General features: G+C 43.6%; 2 protein-coding genes across 2 annotated transcripts in view; both read right to left on the bottom strand.

Moving 5' to 3' along the window:
• spns1 (SPNS lysolipid transporter 1, lysophospholipid) overlaps positions 1-15,828 on the bottom strand; it is a 39,087-nt gene that overhangs the window by 13,136 nt on the left and 10,123 nt on the right. The gene's annotated exons all lie outside the window — the stretch shown is intronic.
• Positions 804-15,650, bottom strand: LOC117374813 (TBC1 domain family member 10A-like). The gene is made up of 11 exons (XM_033970996.2): positions 15,172-15,650; positions 12,453-13,076; positions 11,234-11,514; positions 8,165-8,264; positions 6,475-6,582; positions 6,134-6,240; positions 5,595-5,709; positions 4,853-4,918; positions 3,762-3,951; positions 2,492-2,646; positions 804-1,794 (listed from the first exon to the last, which is right to left on the bottom strand). Exons 2-11 carry the CDS (start codon positions 13,059-13,061, stop codon positions 937-939), a joined length of 2,589 nt encoding a protein of 862 aa, XP_033826887.1. The 5' UTR covers positions 13,062-13,076; positions 15,172-15,650; the 3' UTR covers positions 804-936.

The following is a 15,828-nucleotide window of genomic DNA, read 5'->3' as shown; positions in this document are numbered from 1 at the left end:
TGCAGAATACTCCCTCTTTAAAGAAAATGTGATATATATAATCCCAACTCTGAATTTGAAATCCCAATTAGCAGATAAAAAACACTAGCTTTGACATTTTAACTTCTTCAAATCGTTTGCTATCTGCCCTTCCAGTTCTGCCAGTGGAAGAACCCAGTCGTCTCTGCAAAACAAAATCGACTTAAATTCAGAAGAAGAATTTAGATGTTTGAGGAGTTTCGACTAAAATGGAACTGTTCAGATGAAAGATATGGTTCCATAAGATTTCTGAACTTTTTCTTTTAATATGGAAAATTGTGCAAACGCTAACCTCATTAGCCTAGCATGAAAGAAGTCTTCAGAAACCAGAGGTGGGTAGTGCTCACTTACATTTACTTGAGCAACTTTTTAAAGAAATTGTACTTTTCTAGCAGAAAACTTTTACCTCTACTTGAGCAATGTTTTTATTGTAACAGTAACAGTGTAAGTAACAGTATACTTGAATAAAAGTTGTGGTTCCTCTTCCCACTGCGAGTAAGTCTGAAGTGACTTGAGCTTTATGTTGACAATATGAAATGAGTTGAACATTTGTGTTTCTGGCTCCCTCAGATATGATTTAGTTTGGATCAGTTTTATGTCTCTTTGAAAATACCACATTTTGTGACTTATTTCATGTTTTGTCACATTCACCAAATTCTAAATCAAATGTTACGTCCTGACAGTTACTCTTTAAGTTACTCTTGAGTATTTTGGACCACTACTTTGTATTTATACTTGAGTAATGCTATATTGAAGTAATATTACTCTTATTTTAGAACAATTTCTGGCCACTCTGCCCACCTCTGTCAGAAACGCAGTGAGAAATAAATACGTTTATATTAGTCAAAAACTTGTCAAATTCTGATTCTAAATTGAAGTGATGTTCCTTGTTTAGCAGTGCCTCCTTTTTAAATAACTCTAGACTGCTGCATCTTTCGCCGCTGCTGCTCCGCTCGGCTCCTCTCCTCCTCCTCCACTCGCGCTGCCATGTTGTTTCTTCTTCAGGCTCCTCTTCCTCTCCCTCTCTTGTCTCTCCTTTTCTTTTTTCAACCTCTCCTTCTCTGCCTTCTCCTTCTCCCTCTTCTCCTTCATTCTCTTCCTCTCATCCTCCTTCTCCCTCTTCTTCTCCTCCTTCGTCTTCTTCCCTCCTTTCTTCGCTTCCTCCTCCTCGGGTTTGGGTGTCGCCGCGGTTACCTCCCTTTTTGTCTCCACGGGACATGGCGGCAGTGGTGCGTTGTTTGCCGTCGGGGAGGGGATTTTCGGCGTGATCTGCTCCGATACGATTTTGGGCGAGGGTGTTAGCGTGTTAGAGGTGTGTAGCGTGTTTTGAGCTTTGTTAGCTTCCGTTTTTATTTCAGTTGTCGCTAGCGGGCTTTGGACATGCGTAGGCTTTGAGGGAGGAAGTGGCGGTTTGTTGGAGGCTAGACCAGACGCCGGAGGTGACTGAGGTGGGGACTCAGCACGAGAAGGCCCAGAGAACGATGTTTTTTTGGGCTGCGTGGTGAAGGGAGTCTTGGATCTCCTAAACCCAGGCAGAGAGAGCAGACTGGAGGAGGCGCGTAGGGGTCCAGGTGGAGGTATGGGACTCCCCAGAAAGGAGAAGGAACCGCCCGAAGCCAGAGAGGAGGCGCGGCGCTTGTACTCATAGATGTGGCGTGTCCCATGGAGGCGGCGTCCGGGCTCGTGCGTTAGCTCACCACGAGACTCACGCCATTTTCTCACCTGAATGCTGCACTCACGCTCTATCAGCGCCTCTGTCACAGGAAGACTCACGATCTGAGGAGAGAGTTCATGTGTAATCATCATCTGATCAAAACAAAACACAACTGCACTACATTAGAACAGGGTTAAAGCCCCACTGTGGAACATTTCACTACATTAGAGCAGGGTTAAAGGAACTGTATGTAGACTGCACTCTTACTATTTTAACATTAAATGTGCTATACTACACAAAATTGACTCTTGTGAGACTTAAGCCATTTTATAATGTTGTTACCTCCTCAAAAACATACCTGAAGTTGTGTTTTGTTTCATTCACACATGTCCCTTTATTAGTCTGTCAACATCTCCAAACTTCAAAATGCTCTGTTCCACCTTGTGATGTCATGAAGTGGTAGTTTTAAAGTTAATATCTGCCTTTTACCTTTAGTTCAGTAGAGATTGGCAATACCATGGCTGAAATGATCCAAATGATTATAGTGAAGGTGTGTGGAGTTTAAGTTTGGAGTATGGAGTTTAACACAGTGGAGCACTTCCTGTATCACCACATGACATCACAAGGTGGTGTTTTCCGTTTGAGAGCAGAACTCAGCCTTAAATATGCAGAGTTCGAGTATTAAACATGAGTGAATGAAAATTCCAGTATATTTAAAGCCCCATTGCGGAGCACTCCAACACATTATAACAGGCAACCTCATATTTAAAAGCCGAATGTATCACACAAACACGTCTTATTCTTCTGGGTGTGTTTTACCTCCTGCACCAGCATGTCCTCACGGATCATATCTGGAGAGATGTTCCTCAGACGCTCCATCGTCTCGTACATCCCCTGAAGCTCTCGCAGCTTATCTACAGAGCCCAACATCTGTTTGAGGAGCACCAACCCCACACGAAAAACTATCTTTACTCCTAAAAAGAGAGAAAGAGGGTGATCAGAGGATAGAGAGAGAGAGGTCAAAAAGGAAAGAGAACAGCCCAAAACAGCATACAATTTTTACCATACATTTCTGACTATAAGCCGCTACTTTTTTCCCACGCTTTGAACCCTGCAGCGTATACAACGGTGAGGCTAATTTATAGATTTTTACTGGCTAATGGCCACCAGGGGGTGCTCTCTAACAGTAAACGCAAAAGTAACAGATGTGGGGAAAAATTATGTGCTGAAGAACACACTAGTCATTTTATGCATCATGCACACACCCTGATCATGGAAAACACATGAAGAAATGCAAATGATGCAGCTTTTCAGTTAAATGTAATTGATCTGGCGTCAAAGAAGGAAATAGATCCACTGCATGTAAGCTTGGCATCAATGAATCGATGGTGCGACGTCAGAGGCAGCAGCGGGAAGAACTTAGTCAATGTAAAAAGATGATAAAAGCTTTCAGAGGAAATAAAAGCAGATAGTCTGTGTCAGTGCCGTTTTATTTTCTAAACATGCAGGTGTGTTCATCCTGTGTTGATGGCGTGTTGGCACCATACTGCAGATTTTCAGGCACAATTTGAAAAAAGCGTGTCTTAAATTAAAACTCAAAAAAACCTCTGTGTATTGTCTGTGTAAATATCTTAATGTTACAATGTATTTGTGGCTTATATATGTACAAAATTGATTTTCTTTTAAAATTTAGCTGGTTTGCCTATATTCAGGTGCGCTTAATAGTCCGAAATTACTACTTCTATAATGGAGAAAGGGAGGAGGGAGAGCCACACCTTTACTCCTCTCTCTCTCTCCTCTGTTGTCATCATTATAATCGTTACATTATTTTCTCACTTAGTATGAGTGAAACTTAAGACCTCATTTAGAGTACTTTAAGGCTTAATATATCGTACTAATTCATTACAAAACTGTGGTTTTGTTTGGAAGTATTGGCTCCATCAACAAAAATTAAAACCTGTAAATCTGAAATGTTTTTGATATTAGTGCCAAATGTGTCAAAAATGCTTCGAGACATATTTTTAATAAGCTGAATTATATAATATGTGTCAGATGCCCTCCTCTCCTCTCTGTGCGTCAGATGCCCTACCTTCACAGAAGAACATGTCCCAGACGCGCAGCACACAGGACCAGGGCAGCGTTCTGGAGAAGATGCACATGAACCACTCAGTCATATAGAGGATGGGGTCGATCTTAAACTTCTTCAGGTGTCTGTAGGCCATGGGACAGGTGCGGCGCAGGAGGGAGAAGAACATCTCTCCATCCAGCTGGATCGCCTCCTGCAGGGAAGCAAAGGGTCAGACTCAGGGGTGGGACACGTCTCATGATGTGACACAGTTATAGTTACTTTTCCTGCCAAAGGCCCTGAGCCTTAAGTGTGCTCATGTTTTTAAGGATTCACAGTTAAAGGAAACATGTGTCTTGCCCTGAAGCAAACGACTATGATTTTATTCATAATTTTCCTTATTAAGTCTAAAAGGACTTGCTTTAGACCATAGACTGTATATGTAAATGGACATAGCTAACCTGCTAGGCACCGTGTTCCAAATAAGAAGTGATCATGGGTGTGCTTCTGACTCCAATTCACTTTACACTGAAAATTGCCACTCCTCTCTCTGTAACTGCTGCCATAAGCCTGGTCATTGTGGTCTTAAAATGTTTGTATTAACCCGCTCTACATGGATCATGGATTTTATTTTGCTATTTTGTCTGTAAATCAAGATATGAACATTAATAACCCCGCGGTCTCTCCCACTAGCATTAGTAACAGGTTTGATTGACAGTGTTGGCTCTTATCTGCTTTGATACTCGCAGTTGGAATTCCAAATATTGGATCTCTGCGCCAAATTCACTCCCTGTAACTGCTCTAGCCTTGATGAGCTTTATTTGACTGGAGCCGGATGCTGTGGATGACGTTACACTCACTTAGTCCACATCTTTATCGAGTCTGTGGTTTAGTCTCTATTTTTATTTTGTTCCCCTAGTAAATGAGGCAAGGACATTTTTGTCTTTAATTTAGCTGAACCACAAAGTATTTTTAGATCTCACATTTCAAATATTACAATATCACAACATTACTATAGCCAAACAAAACATTTATCAAACACTGCATCCATTTCTCACACTGTGCAATCGAATGGGTGTATCCAAGTATCAAGAACACAAGTGTGGGTGACTCACCAAGCCGGCGCTGTAGTATCCGGGGAGGTACTTCTCACAGATTTGCACCAGGCACCAGAACGCTTGCTGTAAAGAAGAGGGCAGAGATCAGGGGTCAGAGAGTGTCTATGGGCTGTACTGTACAATCATTGCCTATGCTGTTTTTGGCTAAAGGCTGCTCAGCTAAACCAGTGAGATCTAAACCAGATATTCAGTCAGAACCTCCAAATAAATAAGTTTTATCTGGAAGTTTGAGTGGCAACTAACCAGTCAAGTGATTATTTCTATTGGACATTGAGACAAATACATTAAAGGTGGACATGACATCGCAAGGTAGAACAGAGAGTTTTCTGTGAGAAAAGAACTCTAAATATACAGGGTTTGAACATTAACTGTGTGAATGAAACAAAACACAACTCCAGGTATGTTTGCGATGAGGAAACAATATTAGAACATAGATCAGAAAATGGTGTAAGCACTGACAGCTGAGAGAAACTGAAATCTGAATAGATTAAAATAATAGATTGAATTATAGAATCCCATACATTCAGAACAGGTTTGTAGGGGTTTTGTAAACGTACAACAAGATTTTCTACAAAGAGACAGTGAGACAGCTCCTCCACTTTAACTTAACTTTAACGTGTGGCAGCATAAGCCCCACCTTATGCCTGTTCAGTAGCTCTGATTAAAAAGGGAACAGGACCTGTTCGTGTCTGCCCTGATCTCTGCGTGCCCCCTCCTATCACGACCCCTGACCTCTCACCTCTGCTGGCATGTGCATGAGAAGCACTGCAGCCACAGGAGCCTGGGCCTGACAGTATCCCTCGTCTGGTCTGTAAACGGTGTAGGCCTTTAGGATCCGGAACAAGTCCTGCTGCCTGAGAACAGCACAGAGAGAAAAGAGAGTCAGAGCCAGAGCCAGAGCCAATACAAAACAGTGTAGAATATCTCCAGTTTAATCTGAGCTGGAGGTCAGAGGTCAGAGTTCTCTGGTGGAGTTTTCTGTGTATCTGTCAGACTGTAGATGTGTTGACCTGGTTTATGGTTAATATTGCTGTAATTACTGGACCTATTCACATGAAACAAAAACCGGTACAAAGTTTAGTATCTTCTCTGTTTAAATAAACAAAAGTGAAATGATTTTTTCAAAACAGCTTCAGAAAGTGGAGCCATTATTCAGCTTCAAAAACCTGTCGTCATATGAATTTTATAGCTTAAAGTCCTTTCAACTGGAAAGATTGTGGAGCCGATCAAATAGATCATGCCTGTCAGTCCCGGTTCAGTCCCGGTTCAGTCCCGTACCCGTGTCCTCCTCGAGCTGCAAACATCTCGTGGAACGGGAACTGCCGATGGAGGTCCTTCTCGATGATGTCCAACCACTTCGCCTCCCCCTGCTCCCTCTCCAGCTCCTGCAGACAGTAAATGTGTCAGATGCCCTTCCATACTCCTGTATATCTGTGTGTCAGCTGCCCTCCCACACTTCTGTATCTGTGTCAGATATCCTCATACCTTAGATTGTGTCAGATGCCCTCCCTGAGTGTCAGATGGCCTCCCCATATCTCAGATGCCCTTCCTGTGCCTAGGACTACCTCAGATTGCCTCAGATGCCCGCCCCCATTGCTTCAGATAGGCCCTCCCTGTACCTCAAACTTTCCGGGGTTGTTGTGGAGCAGCTCTTCGCTGTTGGAAAGGAGCTGCCAGGCCTTTGCTCTGAGAGATGACGGGATGCCCTTCCTGCAGCGCATCTTTACCTGAAACAAAAACAACAAGATGTAATGAATCAATAATAACAAATTTGTCAAGATATAAATTATAAAAGGTTTCTAAAAATATAGAGCAGATGTATTTTAGGCAGCTGTGCACAATATTCCCCATGTAGCTGAGCAAAATGTGTCTTGTCCCAGTACAGATGTATAATATAAGCTGCTCTTCAGGTCAATATAATCAGATACAGACAGCACACATTGGACTTATTAAGTGTTTCTGTGCTTTTCGAATGACAAAGTGCACTCTTGGCATGCTAGTTGTTTTTAGCATCACTGTATCAGCAAACGTCTGCTCTGATCTCTGAAAGTTGTGAAAAGTGCTTATAAATTCATCATGGTGAATAATTAAGATGTTCACAATGCATAAGGCAAGTGAGGAATAACTTGGGACCACTACAAACTGTTTAAAATCAACAGTGTCAATCAGTGTCTTTAATTCCACTAAAACTGAAACCAAGAACTTCTGGTTGCAGGTTGAGAGTGGTTTAGACTACAGATTACACATAAACATTGCAGAGTGTGACTGTATTTTAGCTCCAGGTGCCAAGGGGAAGTGCAGGCTGAGTCAGGCTTCTATAAATACTACCCCTCAGACAATGAGTGGAAACACCACAAATAACAAGAAACACAACACATGTTTCACTGCTTTACCATAAGGCGATGAGACAGCGACACAGATCGGGTGAGACGGATCAGGCGAGACAGATGAGGAGGGACAGATGAGGAGGGACAGATGAGGAGGGACAGATGAGGAGGGACAGATCAAGAGGGACAGATCAAGAGGGGCCAATTAGAAGGGACAAATCAGGAAGCACAGATCAGGAGGGACCAAGCAGGAGGGACCGATCAAGAGGGACGGATCAGGAAGCACCAATCAAGAGGGACCAATTAAGAGGGAAAAATCAGGTGGGACAGATTAGGCAACACAGATCAAGAGGGATCGATCAAGAGAGATAGATAAGGCGGGACAGATAAGGCGGGACAGTTAAAGCGGGATAGATAAGGCGGGACAGATAAGGCGGGACAGATAAGGCGGGACAGATAAGGCGGGACAGATAAGGCGGGACAGATAAGGCGGGACAGATAAGGCGGGACCGATCCAGACAAGCCGATCAGTAGGGAGAGATCGGGCAGGACAAATCGGGAAGCACATCAGGGGGAACAAATCACAGAGCAGATCAGGCGGGACAAATCAGGAAGCACGGACCAGGCGAAACAGATCATGAGGGACAGACCAAGACGCACACATCAAGAAGGACCACTTAGGAGGGACAGGACAAATTAGGAGTGTGCCTGGTCATCACATTTAGATTTGTCAGCTCGGCAATGCCACACCCACACATGTCATTGGATAATTTCTGTGTCTGCATGTTTCTGTGGCCTTCCTATTTGCTCAGAGCTGCAGACACAGGCACTGAAAAGAACGCGCTGTGACCGACACAGACAAATGAGATTTCTAGAGTGAAGCAGCGACATAAGGGTGTTGAGCGCGCACCGTGTCACGTAATTTAGAGTATGTAGAGATGGGAGTCAACCCTGTGACCCTCTGGTGAAGGCAGAGACTCACCTTCTGAAATCGGTGCTTGACCCATTTGTCCCAGTGGTTAAACATGTCAAGCCATTTCATCTCCCTCTGCCGGGACACTTCCACACGCACCTCCTTCTCCCTGATACACAACAGATATAAGACACACATAAAACACACACAGAACACACATAAAACACATGTGAGCAGATTTAACAACCATTTATGTGATATATATAAACCATGTGAGAAAGTACAGTGACCAGAGCCAACATCAGAGTTTAAATTTACACACAATTCATCTGCTTCAACTGAGAGTACACACTTTACTGTGATTGGTCAAACCTGTTTAAAAATGGTGATGTCACAGTATCACAGTGAGACCTGCATTGTGTACATCAGGGACTGGCCTCCTGCTGGTGCCCAGAGTCAGAACTAAACATGGGGAATCAGCGTTTCAGTTTTATGCAACTTCCTGAAGACAGGCCTCTACTTTGACAATGTTTAAATCCAGGCTCAGACTGTTCTGTTTGGCTGTGCATATGACTGAAAAGTTTTAATTCTTCCTCTTCTTCTTTAATGTTCATTTTATGATTATATTTTGATTTGTTATACTGAGATTTTGATGTCTTTCTTATTCTGTAAAGCACTTTGAATAACTTTGTGTTAAGTCGCTCTCCCTTCAGAGCGCGATCATAACAGAAACAATGAATCTTGCTAATGAAACTACTGCACATCACATCAGGCTTGTGAAGCTGTAGTTTATTGTTTTGTATCAAGCTCTAGCAGAGCAACAGGCCTTGGGTGTCAAAGTCACTTCTAATTTTTAAGATGTACATGGTTTCCTTATACGTTACAGCAGAATTACGCATGTAGAATTATGAAATTTATAACAAATTCTGACACTACTACTACGGAAACCACACTCATGGCGTCCGCACCCTTGCACGCTGGTTTAGATGTCAGACCGCATTGTGTGTTTATTACTGTGAAATGTGGTGCAGTAACATAGATAAGTACTTTTAATGCACAGGAAGCTGCCGAGACGACACAGGAAGTAGAATCGTGTTTACTATAGCAGCAGCTTGAGTGGAGTGAGGATCAAACTGTGTCCGTCACTCCGTCTACCCCTGAAGCTCTGGGCCTCAACACTCTGGCCCCTGACGCTCTGGCCCCTGACGCTCTGGCCCCTGACGCTCTGGCCCCTGACGCTCTGGCCCCTGACGCTCTGGCCCCTGACGCTCTGGCCCCTGACGCTCTGGCCCCTGACGCTCTGGGTTCCGATGCCGTGTCAATGATACACTGATTCATCATTGGCTGGAGTTGTAGCGGTGATGTTTTATGGTTACAATATCATAGAGCAGTTCAAAATGGCCATGAGATTTTTAGTAAAAAAAATAATAAAAAAGCAAAAACAACAACTTGGGGTCTCTACAGTGACTTCAAAAGCAAAACCTTTACAGGCCGGCACAGGCTTTAATAGGCCCGGCACATGATTTAAGAACCGAGTTTGATTGTACATTTTATTAAACTGAATCAGTCGATCTCTAGTCTCCGGATGTTGTTAGTCCCACAGTTCTGGGTCCTCTTGTTGATGTTAGTCCCACAGTCCTCTTGTTGATGTGAGCTTATGTGTAATTGGCTGAGCACTTTAAATGCTTTGGTGAGCCGTTCTGACTGAGCAGAGAATCGATACGGTTTTAATTATTCATTAGTTTGAGGTGGTTCATGGTGCATTCCCTTGTGCAGGAGTTTAAAGCAGAGGAAAAGTGAGAGAGCTCACAGGACACTGTGTCTGACTAATAGATACTTTGCAGCTGATGTCATCCACACTCCTTGGGGATATGAAGCTAACTGAAAGCACTGCTCTGTCTGAAGCTCTGTTACGCTATTAAATTTTAATCTGGGCTTTGTTTTGGCACAATCTGACTAGAAAGAACTGAACTACTACAGCTGATTTGTGCTGCTAAACAAGTCTCTTACACATAATGTTACAGTCCCAAGCTAGCTACCATTAGCCAACACTTCACGCATCTGACACGCGCAGAGGCAGGGCATCTGATATGCACAGAGGCAGGGCATCTGACACGCGCAGAGGCAGGGCATCTGATATGCACAGAGGCAGGGCATCTGATATGCACAGAGGCAGGGCATCTGACACGCGCAGAGGCAGGGCATCTGACACACCTAACCCACACAGGGAGGGCATCTGACACATTTGTTCTTTAAATAGTAAACACTGAAGTGCTGTTTTTTTTTTTTTTTGTCAGAATCAGACCGAATAGTTCACTTCTAAAAATAGATATTTATCAGAGGCGTTTCATGCAGAGAATGTGTGACCGAGGCCTTAGAACCACAACACTAACAGGAAGCTTCTAAAACAAGAAATACAGACAAAAATAATTCCCGTTTTAGAGCGTACTAACTGACTGTTTAGGTTATAGCACAGTGAGCGTCGCATATATGGTCATGGCTAATATCTGTATGTGTGATATCCGAGGATGCTTTTTCATATAAGGGCTGCAGTGAGACTAGTCAAATCATGATTACTACTGTATGATGAGATTTTTAAATATATTATCAACCAAATAAAGACTGAAACCATAGACTGTATAAAGAAGTGGACTAAATGAGTGCGACATCACCCACAGTATTTGGCTCCGGTCAAATGAAGCTCTTGCTGTAGATTTAAGTACAATTTAAGATGGTATTTGTAGAATGTTGTGCGTCTTACTCGCTCTCACCGTCTGTAGTTTTATTTAAAGTGATATTTGTGTGTGTGTCTCACGCGCTCTCGCTGTCTGCAGTTTTATTTAAGGTGGTATTCATAAAGTGTGTGCATCTCACTGTAGATAGTTTTATTTAAGATGGTATTTGTGTGTGTCTCACCTGCTCTCCTATCTGTAGATTTATTTAAGGTGGTATTCATAAAGTGTGTGTGTCTCACTGTAGATGAAGTTTTATTTAAGGTGTTATTTGTGTGCATGTCTCACCCGCTCTTACAGCCTGTATTTGTATTTAAAGTGGTATTTGTGTGGTATAGGTGACTCACCCACTCTCACTGTCTGTATTTGTATTTAAGGTGGCATTTGCATGGTATAGGTGACTCACCCGCTCTCGCTGTACTGACTCCCTCCAAGGAAGCCGTACTTATCCGTGCGTCTCACCGCAAGTCCATTTATCTCTGAGTCCGAACCGATTGAGCTGCCGTCCTCGCCCAGGCCGCTCAGGGACTCCATGGTCCCCGACATCAGGCTCGCCGACTCCAGGTAGCTCAGGGTGTCTGGGGCGGGTGGACGGGGCATGACAGGGTGCGGTGGAGGAAGGGTAGGCGAGCCGGATGACATCACTTCCGGTTCATTTATGACCGGGACACTGGGGCTTCCCTCTGTCTGGAGAGGTCACATTATGAAATGTTAGAATTACAAACAGGCCTGTTGAGATAATTAGTATATCAACTTGTAAACTATTTAAAGAGGAGGTAATTTACTTCTATGGGGTTTTAATGAGGGGGTATTTTACTTCTGTGGGGTATTAACTAACATACAACATACTTAGATCACAATGTTTACCTTTATTGATTTGAAAATGCTATATTCACCCAAAACAATGCATTAACATACAAGTTTCACTTTTGCTTTTGATGCTCTAAGTCTGTGCCCTTCAGAGCGCTATCACAACACAATCAGCGGGCATCCCACTAATAAAACTACCACACATCACATCAGGTTTTGCTGTGTACAGTTTTGGAGAATTGTGTGGGATCATGGGTGATGTAGGGGGGTATTATGGAAAAATCTTTCTCCTATATTTTAATGTTCCCTCATCAAATATATGCCTGAAGAGTTTTTAGATGTCATCCATGCATGTTTGAGTAATTTAGCAATCTCTCCCAGGCCCCCTAATCGAACCCTCCTTAAGGTTAGTTGTATGATTCTGTGCAAAGCTCCACCCACAAGCCTATGTCACCCATGCTCCCACACGACAATTCTCCATAAATACACGAAAACATGATACAAAACTGTACGCAGCAAACTGCAAATCAGACAAACCTGATCTGATGTGCAGTAGTTTCATTAGTGGGATGCAGCTGATTGTGTTGATAGCACTCTGAAGGGGGAGTGACTTTGCACAGAGAGCAAAGGGAGAGGAGACTCAGAATGTCAAAAACGAAAGTAAAACTTAAAATTTGTTGTTTTAGTCAAATATAGCATTTTCAAATACATTTGGTGATTTAAATATGTTATGTGTTACCCCATAAAAGTAAAATACCCCTCTTTAATACACCATAGAAGTAAATACCCCCTCTTTAAGTGAGTAATGTCTCTACCTCAGGCTCCTCTCCTTCAGGTTTAAGCTGTGACACCGGTGGATTCAGAGATTCTCTTGTAACTGTGACTTCTTGAACAACTTGCAGAGGAGGAGGAGTTTTGGTTAAATCCTCTTCATCCATTTTTGCACAAACTGAATCAGACAATGGAGCGATTTGCGGCGTCTCACTCTGAACGTTGACGTTCTCTGAGCTCTGAGTAAACTGGACGCTCGGGTACAGGGTCGGCGCGATTTCTGGAGACTGAGAGTTTGACACATTGGGAATTCCAGCAGCACCCATCTCTTTGCATACATGGTTTTCAGTTTGTTGGAGGTTATTTTGCAGTGGAGATGTTTTGTCATTGCTTCCAGGATCCTGCCCAGGCAGAGGAGGGTCTTGTACCGAGGATGGTGCAGCGTTTTGGGGTACAGCTTTGGAGGGGCTGGGATCTGGCGATGCCTGGATGTCCAGCGGTACCTGGAATTCCGGCGGTGCAGCGGAGGCTGTCTTGTTCCCGTACAGGGAGGACTTGGGGATAGGTGGAACAGAGTCCATTTGGGAATCCGATTTGGGAAGGAGAGGATCGGTCAGAGGAGGAGACGAGGGCAGCGTGGAGAGCTCAGCCATGGCTCTGGTCACTCACTGCAACAGCACCAAAACAGATATGTTATCAAACAATCCCATCAAATAATTAAAGCTGACAGAAAATCACTAATGCTCCCGACCCCCACAGAGACGTGCCCCTTTAAGAGCAAACCAAGAGAATGCAAATATAATATGCTGTATCTGGGTTTTAATAAAATATTTAAAAAATTGTTAGAAAAGTTATGCAAAAATAAAAATTTGGGGTTAAGGTGCACCACTTTAACAGAGTTTGTAGATTTGTAGATTCAACAAATTGTCAGGAGTCACATTTAGAAGTAAAAACAGTACAGTACAGCGCAGTTAAATCAGCCCTGTTGAGCTTGTGACTCTGTATGGTGATAATCTCTGACACTGTGGATCATTATGTATTTCATTATATCATTATAATCTGCACATTTTTAATAATAACATCAATCTAAAATGACTTCATTAATAAAAACAAGTCCACAGACTTCCGCATTAGAAAACCTCCTATGGATACTGCTCACACTAGCAAGCAGCCCATTATTTTTTTTTCCATTTGTACGCGATGCTGTGTCACAGTGGTAGTGTACCGGTGAAGGTGAAAACGGGAGTTGATCGGCAAAAGGGCGTCTTGAAAATAAGAGATTAAAGATTACTCAAACATGAAACACCCCAAATACAACTTCAGAGGGTGAATGAGATGAAATTACTAGAACATGGTTAAAGATCTGAACAGAACAGTTTGTAGAATAGGTCTGATTTAACATGAGGCATCTCTGTGGGGGGTCTCTAATCTGCAGCTTACTGAAGGTGGAGTGAGAAGTGTTCGGTGGAGTTTACAGCTAATAGATTATGTGAAATTAAATGATTGTTTTTTTTCTCTGACTAATATTACAATTTGGTTCAAAGGTCACATCTAAGAGACTGAAATCAGAACTTTAAACTAATCCAAGAATGCCATGTTTTTCACACATGTTTGTAGAGGTCTAACCTACAGGGTTAGCAGCTTTTACACAGTATAAGAAACCATGGAGACACAGGAAGGGCATCTGACACACAGGGAGGGCATGTAGCACAGGACATTAAATTACCTTGCGGCCCTGAGACCTGGCTTAGCTCTGTTTTGGTTCTCGTTTACTTTGTGTTACATTGAGTGCATTTTATGGAAATGACCTGGAAGGTATCCTGGGGTCATGACAAAAGTGTATTCAAACTCTGCACAGTGTGAAAGAAAATGGGGAACCTCAATATGATTCATGTGTAATGCAGTTTCTGGTTTATAGTAGGATGGACGTGCACTACTCCCTGGACCAACAAGTCATCTATAGAAAACTGCAAAATAACATTAACTGAATATATGTTGTTGCTGTTGTTGTTGTTGTTAAAGGTCCTTGTGAACTTTAAGCCATGTTATAATGTCATTACCCCCTCAAAAACATACCTGGAGTTGTGTTTTGTTTCATTCACACATATTTGAGAAACCCTTTATTATTAGTCTGTTTACATCTCCAAAGCTCAAAATGCTCTGTTCCACCTTGTGATATCATGTAATGATAGTGTTCAAGTTAAAAGCTACTTTTAACTTTAGTTCAGTAGAGACTGGCAATACAAGAGCTGAAATGATTCAAATGAAAGGGGTATGGAGTTTAAAAACACAGTGGAGCACTTCCTGTATCACCACATGACGTCACAAGGTGGAACAGAGTGTTTTCTGTCAGCCTAAATATGCAGGGTTTGTGTGTTAAACATGTGTGAATGAAACAAAACACAACTCCAGGTATGTCAGTGATGAGGAAACAACATTATCACATAGATCAGAGAACAGCGTAATATGGGCCCTTTAATCGTTTCGGAGAGCGTTATTAGCTTCAAGAAGTAACCGATGATGTGATCGATGAGAGCCGTAAAGAGGCGTGGTGAGCGGCCACTTGAATATAAATAAAATATGAAACATTTCTTACAACTACACGAGACTGACAGTGTCCAGATGACTAAGTAGCCTCCACCCTCCCTCCTTCCTCTGTGTGCGAGGCCCTGGCGGAGCAGCGTGTCCTCGGCCTGTCCCTCTCCCCGCACCCCGCTGTACCGTCCCGGGCCGAGCCAAACTTCCAGCCCGCAGAGCACTCACCCTCCAGCGGCGTGGCGGTGCTGTCAGTGCGGTCCGCCCGGCCTGCAGAGCCCGGACAGCGGTTCCTCTTCGCCCCTCGGCCCCGCCACAGCTCCCTCTGCCCCGTGACCTCCTGCGGGAAATGTCAGCGCGGAGGCCGGGGAGGGGACCGCCGCGCCGGGGAAGCAGACGTCCTGTACTCGGCTAGCGGAGTTAACGCAAGGAGCTAATTTAGCCTGTTAGCATTAGCTCTGTTGATGTTAGCCGCGGCGCTTCTGAGAGTGTGTCCGCGGTGAAAAGGACAAACGTCTGCCTCCTCTGTTGTCCCGATGACCACACCCAAATGACCGGAGCCTCAGGGACAGTTTGGCCCGTGAGCAAAGCCTGTTTTTGGGCTGTTATGGGGGCGGTTTCGAGGTCGTAGCTAAGCGGCAGAGCGCATCCACCTCCAGCCACCCGCATTTCCTACTGACAGCTGCGTGCGCGCTCCGGCCAATGTCGACTGGAACGCGCACGCACGGGCCGCAAAGTCGCTTAGAGCATCGCACAGTTACAGGATCATCATTGATACTGACACAGTGATGAGAATAGTTTGACAGTGTTTTATTGATACTTTGCAGTGACATCATGATCTGTGTGTTCGCTAATATGTGCATTGTATCTCCATGGTAACTACCG

The sequence above is a fragment of the Periophthalmus magnuspinnatus genome, chromosome 8, assembly GCF_009829125.3.
Source record: "Periophthalmus magnuspinnatus isolate fPerMag1 chromosome 8, fPerMag1.2.pri, whole genome shotgun sequence".
NCBI lineage: Eukaryota > Metazoa > Chordata > Actinopteri > Gobiiformes > Gobiidae > Periophthalmus > Periophthalmus magnuspinnatus.
This window is presented reverse-complemented; position numbering and strand designations above follow the sequence as displayed.

Bases quoted from the DNA above. Each gene is read 5' to 3' on its own strand.
- LOC117374813 (XM_033970996.2), bottom strand. From the start codon at position 13,061: ATGGCTGAGCTCTCCACGCTGCCCTCGTCTCCTCCTCTGACCGATCCT. The intron at 6,583-8,164 runs GTGAGTCTCTGC...TTTTTGTTTCAG, and splicing joins TCAAGCACCGATTTCAGAAG to GTAAAGATGCGCTGCAGGAA. The intron at 3,952-4,852 runs GTGAGTCACCCA...GCTTCCCTGCAG, and splicing joins GATACTACAGCGCCGGCTTG to GAGGCGATCCAGCTGGATGG.